We start from the raw sequence: 7797 nt of genomic DNA on the forward strand, positions 1-7797 counted from the left end.
CTAAAGTCAATAAACTACTAGAATAAGTGCTACCTTGAGCAACTCTGGGGAAGCCTCTTTTAGCTAAAAGGTACCACATTCTTCCTAAGCTCGGAATTGCCTGGATTGCAATGTTTAAAGTAATGCAGCTGCAGACCATGGCCCAAAGTGAATGAAGCTGAAAGAATCACCCTTCCCAAAGGAGGTCCACCTGCATATCACACAGGCGTGCACCTGAAGCCAGTTCCTTCTGTATATAAAGAACCTCACGGAGCATGGGGAGCTCTGGTTCTTGGGAGTTTAGGCAGGTCTTACGGCCAGTGGGGGCTCCTACCGGCACTATGTGGCTGCTGCAGTCCATCTTGCTCTGTTTACCCTTGTCTCTTGCTTTGAGTGGCCACCAGAAGCCCGAGGCACCAGATTATCCTGGTGAACTCCATTGTGGGCTACGAAGTCTTCAGTTCACCATAAACCTGAGCCAGGGAACAGCAGCTCCTACACTAATAGCCTGGGGTAAGTGTGATGACTTCACTCAGCTTAGCCCTCTAGTTTCCCCTCCGAACACTTTCCCCTTTTGGTAAACTCTGCAGCCTCTCCTATAGACTGAATCCTCTAAAATATAACTTCCCTTCCCAGAGTCCCTCTCTCTTCTTGCTGCTGCCCCTTGAGGTCTGACAGCAAAGTGGGCTATCCTTTCCCAACACTGAGGACTGTGGCGACTGACCCCCTGTGCTTTTTACTCCTGCCTGCTCTCCAGACAACCACGGGCTTCCACACAGGCTGCAGAATGACTCTGGCTGTGGTACCTGGCTAAGGGAGGGCCCAGGCAGCTCCATGGTGCTAGAAGCCTCTTATAGCGGCTGCTATGTCACCGAGTGGGTAAGGACGACCCAATCGCCAGGAATGCTGCAAACCCCTGCACCACCATCAGGGGTGACTGCCCAGGACCCCCACTACATCATGCTACTTGGAGTTGAAGGAGCAGATGTGGCTGGACGCAGCACGGTTACAAAGACAAAGCTGCTCAGGTGTCCTGTGGATCCCCCAGGTAAGGGATAGAAACTCTCAGGGTCTGGGTGGTGCTGAGCTGCCTGGAAGGTGCTCTTGGACTCTTCTACCCGATCTGTGCCATGACAGTGACATGAAGGACTGTCCTCCAGCTCCCCTGCACATGAGGTCCTTAACACTACCTGAGTGACTAGATTACTCGGTGCCAGGCACCGCGGAGGGCAGAGCACTGTCCCCTCCCCAGTCCTAACCAGTGTTATATGTGCTATTGCTGCCCCCCACTGGGGAGCTCTTGGGGAGCTCCAGAGCTGGGATTCAAACAAGAATTAGCCCAAGACCAGGAGCTCCTCAGTCTTGAGAAGCACAGGGAAGGAACTAAAGCTATTAAGGATACTTGGCAAATGTATACGGGAATCAACTGTGCCCTGAAAATAGGGCTCAGCCCTTTCAGCTGAAGGCTACTTGATCACTTAACTGGGGAATTAGTAGGAAGTGTGACTCAGCTTCAGCAAATCTTGTGCTCTGCAAGCCCTACCTTCAAGTCCTAAGGGATTCAAACTTGTAGTTCACTCTTTTCCCCTGCCTTGTACCAAAAATATAACCCAAAGAGGTAGCACTGACAACACGCAGAATCCCAATCCCCATATCAAACCTGCTGTACCAGACCTCACATTTCAAAAAGATCGCCCGTTAACTCACAGTACAGGAAGATGGAAAAGCACCTCTACAGAAGGAAGAATTCTTTGCTTGAAGGAAAAAGGAGCCCCATTGCTTCCCTTCATCTTGCTGGTATTCTCTTCTTTCAAAAAGTACTAATTTCAGGGGACTTAATATTTACTTAACTTTCTGAAACTTATTGCTAGCATGTAATACAGACCTACCCTGATCATCTGGACATCTGTGGGAATGTTAATACTTTGTAATGATTTTTTTTTCCTTAAGACCCAACTTTGTTATCTAGCTTACGTTACTCTCCTCTTCAAAATGTAGCCCTAGATGGTCCAAACGCTGACCTGTGTGACTCTGTCCCAATGTGGGACAGGCTGCCATGCGCTCCTTCACCCATCAGTCAAAGAGACTGTGAGAAGGTTGGTTGCTGCTACAATTTGGAGGCTAATTCCTGTTACTATGGAAACACAGGTGAGTTACTGCATCTCTGAAACCAACTAAAGAAAAGTACCAGTAACTTGCAATTAAATCCAGAGAAAAGTGATCTTCCCTCCTCCTTCCACCCCAGGAAGACAAATGTTAAAGATGACCAGAAGTTAGTGTATAAGCAGAGGGTATCCTAGAATATTGACCCTAAGTGATCACTTTCTACAGCCTTGCCTTGTCAATTCTCCTAGAAACCAAATATTCTTTTTTTTTTTCCTTTAGAAGATCTTACCTGTTTATTTGACAGAGACAACAAGAAGGGGAACACAAGCAGGGGCAGTGGAGTGGGAGAGGGAAAAGCAGGCTTCCCACCAAGCAGGGAGCCCAGTGCACGTCTCGATCATAGGACCTTGGGATCGTGACCTAACCGGAAGGCAGACACTTAACCACTGAGCCACCCAGGGGCCCAGAAACCAAATATTCAATGAACTCAAGAAGCTAAGTCTACTTGCAAAATAATAACTAGTTGACAGAAATTTAAGACAATCAGCCAGCTTGGGAATAGGTTAAGTGTCTAGAGAACCCCCTTTCAGACTGCTTCCTGTGGGTCCCAAATCCTAGTCTAAGGTTTTCTAATGCAAAACATGTATATGCCACACTCTATTCTAAGCTCTGAATACTGACCAGTAGAACAAAGCAAGTACTATTACCCCCATTTTATAAGTGAAGCTAGAGCCAGGAGCATAGATGCTTGGCTGAAGGTTGCTCAAGAAGCAGTGGAGGCAACACTCAAATCCAGGGGCTCCACCCAGGCACTCATTCAGGGCTTCGGTTAAGCTCTGGACAGCTGAACTTGCACAGAGTCCATTAGGTGGGACTGCCAGCCTCTCAGGGGAGGGATCAAAACTCTCTAAATATCTACCTGGCTCAAAACAGGAGTTATGACCTGTTTTCAGCACAGCCACTCTGGTTTTTCAGTGACGTCCCACTGTACCCAAGATGGCCACTTCTCCATCGCTGTGTCTCGGAAGGTGACCTCACCCCCACTGCTCTTAAATTCTGTGCGCTTGGCCTTCAGGAATGACCATGAATGCACCCCTGTGATGGCAACACGTACCTTTGCCATCTTCTGGTTTCCATTCAATTCCTGTGGTACCACAAGACGGGTAAGAGCAGTTGTTCCTAGCTCTAGAAGTCAGATAGAAATGCCCTAGTGACTGGAGGGAGAGGTGGAATATGTTAGCCATGAAGGAGACAGCTGACTGCGGTGTGGTGCGTATGATGGTCTTTAGGACAGAAGAATATTCACCACTGAGAAAGCCTAAATCACCCCTGGACATTCAGCTAAGATCCCAGCTGTGCTCAAGGGGCCAGCACTTCTACCAAGCCCTGGACAGGAGGAACAAGTAATAGGTTCTTCTTGCCACATCACCCCAAAGAAGTAAGCAGGGAGGTTGGCTGACATTATCTGGTCCTGTTCCTGGCTGCCTCATTTGAGTACTCCAAGCCCTATTGCCTTATCCTGAGGTAAGGTGAAGTGATCATGTCCCAAGTTAGTTGCCACCTGCTTCTGCTCTGTTCAAGGAACAGAAAATGCAGCCTAAAGTAGCCTAGCACTGCTAACTTCTAGGTGAGAGCAAGTTCTGAATGAAGTGGCACCTGGCTAACAGGAATGATAATACTTCTTTCCCCATACGTCTAGATCATTGGAGACTGGGTAGTATATGAAAATGAGCTGGTCTCAGCTAGAGATGTGAGAACTTGGAGCCATGGTTCTATCACCCGTGACAGTATTTTCAGGTAAAGGTCTTAGTTAACCTGACCTTGCTTAACCAGAATGCCTTCTCTTCCATGAAACAGGAGTTCGGAGGTAAGCCCTGAATCCACAAAACCTCTTTTCATGACAGGAGAACCTGTCTCCTTCCTTGGCTGTCCAATCTCAGGGACCATTATTTGACCAAGTCATCCTGAATCACTGCCATCGAACTCCCCTGGACTCCTATTTCAGTTACCTGGACCCTCATTTTGGCCTTCTCCCTCCATAGTCTTTCTGGAACAGAAAGAATCCCCCCTCAATGCCTCAGAGAAGATGGCACACTTAAAGCTGCCTCATTGTCTTGTCACAGCTTAAACTTGACATGAATGGAACCTGAAGCACCTGCATGAAATACCTCCTACTTCCTCCTCCAGTACAAACCCCTCGAATACCCTCCATCCCTCACTCACTATTCCCCAACCTCAGACTGAAGTCCCTTGAAGATTTCCTAGAAGGACAAACTCTGGTCTCCATTCTGTTCTATCTGCTGTTTCTCTCCTTCCTCTTACCTCCATTACTTTTTATCTTCCTTCAAGACCACTCCCTGAAAGCTCTTCCCTGACTACCCTCTCTACAGAAAGCACCTGTTTCTCGCAGTACCACACTGACGATGATCCTGTCTACATATTGGTCACCCCAACTAAGATCTAGCTGCTACAAGCTCAGGAACCACACCCCTTAGGTTTACAAACTTGTTCAGCACCTCGCATGTAATGGTTCCTAAAACCTTTAAAAACTGAAGGGTGGCCTGGCTCATCCCACTATCCACACTAGCTAACAAAGCTCTTGGTTTTTTTTTAGGCTTCGAGTTAGCTGCAGCTACTTGATCAGCAGCAATGCCTCCCAGGTTAATGTCCAGATTTTTACACTCCCACCACCCCTTCCTGAGATCCAGGCTGGACCCCTTACTCTGGAACTCAAGATTGCCAAAGGTAAGACCCACTTGGCTGAAGCATCCAGCCTACAGTCTCAAGACCTAGCTCTTTTCTGGGCATTAAGAGAATAACCCAGTAATAAGACCTGCTGGAGGTATTTGTGTGTATATGCTCGGTCTCAGGCAATATAGAAGTTCCTAATTCTGGTTTTATTGCTTCAACTCCTTTTGGTCTCTTACAGATAAGCGCTATGAATCCTACTACACTGCCAGTGACTACCCAGTGGTGAAGCTGCTTCGGGATCCCATTTACGTGGAGGTGTCTATCCGCCACAGAACAGACCCCCACCTGGGGCTGTTCCTCCAGCACTGTTGGGCCACACCCAGCACAAACCCCCAGCATCAGCCCCAGTGGCCCATGCTGGTGAAAGGGTAAGGCGCTCTTCCATGCACCTGTGCTGGAATCCCTCGGAGAAGCCTTTCCTGACTGTCAGATATCTTTGCTTAGGTGCCCCTACGCTGGAGACAACTATCAGACGCAGCTGATCCCTGTCCAGAAAGCCCTGGATCCTCCATTTCCATCTCACTACCAACGTTTCAGCATTTTCACCTTCAGCTTTGTGGACTCAGTGACAAAGAAGGCACTCGGAGGACCAGTACGATGCTTCCCTCTGTGCTCCTCAGCATGGCTCAGAACCCCCCAACTCAGAACTGTTTCCACATCCTACCACTCTTTGGCCAGGGCTGCTCCTTAATTGTGGCTGTTGGTACTCCCTCAGCACCATCACTGGTCCCAATGGCATGAATGACATTTGCCTATTGGACTCCAGTTCTTTAGTGTTATTGTGATATCTGCTTGGGATGTCAGGATATAGCAACTTTCAACTTCTTCCCCGGGAGTTAAGTTGGAAGACTTGTGATGTGGTTCTGTATGATGATCTCTATTCTGTTGGCTCCCAGGTGTACCTACACTGTAGTGCGTCCGTCTGTCAGCCTGCTGGGACACCATCCTGTATGATAACCTGTCCTGTTGCCAGGAGTGAGTAGCCAAGCTGTCCACACTGGAGGACAGACCTGAAATCCTCTTGAGTCCCACAGCTAACCTTCTTTAGCCTATAGGCAAATGATTCCAAGTAAAGAATCCTCTTAATGAGTCCACTTTAGGAATTTTTAGGATGCAGTAGAACACACAATAAGCTTTCTAGAATTCCAGGCCTCTTAAATACAAGCTATAAATCCTCAAGTCTCAGCCTTAGTCAAAATGTATATGGAAAAAGCTAAGTGAGGAATCAGACTGGCCCAAGACCTACACGTGGCTCAGTCTAACAAAACCTTTATCCGGCCAGCTCACAAACTGAGCCATTGACACCTGCTTATAGGCCCGTCTAGCAACATGGCCTGAAGATCTATAGTTGGCATATGACTGCAGACAGAGTAGGTGCTCTAGTTGGTCAGACCCAGTCCTCCAATAACGTGTGTGTACTCCTACCTGGTCCACTGACTTTTACCTGTCTAGTTCCTGAATTCATTGGGATTCATGACCCCTAAAGCTTTAAGTCCCTTATTGGGGTGGGCAGGCCTCGTATAGTTACACCTCAATAATAGTTATTAATGCATTAAATATTTAGAACCTAACTCTGATGACCTATATTCTGTACCTTTCTAAAAGAAATGTCTATGCTTCTGAAAGAAACGGATACCCTTCTAAAACTTAGACTGACTTTTCCAAGGTCCTATAACTGGCAATAGAAATGGGATTCAAACAGATTTGCTCTGTTACTGTCTTACAGTTACCTTTGTAGCTTAGGAAAAGGTCTTGGTATTAAACTATTACTGACCAAATACCTCTTTTACAGAAGAATAGCAGTTTGGGGAAAGTCAAATATCATAATTCTATTATCAAATTCTGGTGAAAACGACGTAGCAGTGTTAGATACAAAGTCTTGGACTTGTTTGAGTTTCTATTAACACACTTAAGACATGGAACAGAGCTGTGCCAATTGAAGGACCTAACTCTCTCCTTCCCATCCACGTACAAAGAATTCTAACCAATCCCTAGTTCTCCTTTCTCCAACAGGAAGAAGAAACTCCAACATCGATTTTCATAACCATACTGCTAGCATTTCTAGCAAGGGTCCCATGATTCTACTCCAAGCCACTAAGGACTCCTCAGAAAAGCTCCATAAAAACCCAAGTGAGTGGGCAGAGACTTAAGCAGCTATTGGAAGCCCCTTACCTGAACCAATAGTCAAGCCAAATCTACTTATATATATCGAGGATATAGAATCACTTGGTCTTGGCATACATTAACCTACCTTTCTACCCTGCAGGTTCTCCTGTAGATTCCCAAGCTCTGTGGATGGCAGGCCTTTCTGGGACCTTAATCATTGGAGCCTTGTTAGTGTCCTACTTGGCTATCAGAAAATGGAGATGAATTATTCCAGTTGTGTTAATAAAACCAGACCAAACTACCAGACTGTGCCGTTTCTCATTTGAAAGAAAGTAAGTAACCTGCTGTTGGCATCTCCTCTTTCCAGCTTGGGGAAGTATTTTGCATGACAACAGAATAACAACCGTAATACCCTGGGCTTCTACTTCAGCCCTTCTAACTACTGAATAGAACACTTCAGTAGATTCATAGTTGGTTGACAAGTTAGGTAGTAAACTAAATACAGAGAGGGCTACGAGTTTAAGAGGGGTGTAAAACAAAACTCTTCCACAAAATCCATCAAACTAAGGTAGAACTAGCCTAGAGCTAGTCTGGTATCTTATAGACACTGGTTCTCCAACTTCAGTGTACATCAGGATCAAAGGGGGCTGATGAAATTGATTACTGGTCCCACCCCCAGAACTTAAGCAGGTCTGAGCTAAGGCTTAAAAAATTACATTTCTAACCACTTCTCAGGTGAGGATGATATTCTAAGCATCACATTGAAAACCAATGTGAAAAACAATGACTAAAAGGAAATATCTGGTCATGGATTGGTCAGCTGGAAGTGGTTTGATCAGAAGAGGCTTACTTTTG

The 7797-nt window shown here is 46.4% G+C and overlaps 1 protein-coding gene across 1 annotated transcript; it reads left to right on the forward strand.

Annotated features, from left to right (window-relative positions):
• Positions 1-320: 320 nt before the first annotated feature.
• ZP4 (zona pellucida glycoprotein 4) lies at positions 321-7206 on the forward strand (the record flags this gene model as incomplete). The annotated part of the gene is made up of 11 exons (XM_080823041.1): positions 321-492; positions 737-1027; positions 1978-2127; positions 3061-3248; positions 3785-3882; positions 4700-4830; positions 5015-5204; positions 5281-5428; positions 5733-5811; positions 6850-6966; positions 7103-7206. The coding sequence occupies 11 exons, from the start codon at positions 321-323 to the stop codon at positions 7204-7206; spliced, it is 1668 nt and encodes a 555-aa protein (XP_080679167.1).
• Positions 7207-7797: the final 591 nt, after the last annotated feature.

Source organism: Martes martes (genome assembly GCF_963455335.1).
Source record: "Martes martes genome assembly, chromosome: 14".
Taxonomy (NCBI): domain Eukaryota; kingdom Metazoa; phylum Chordata; class Mammalia; order Carnivora; family Mustelidae; genus Martes; species Martes martes.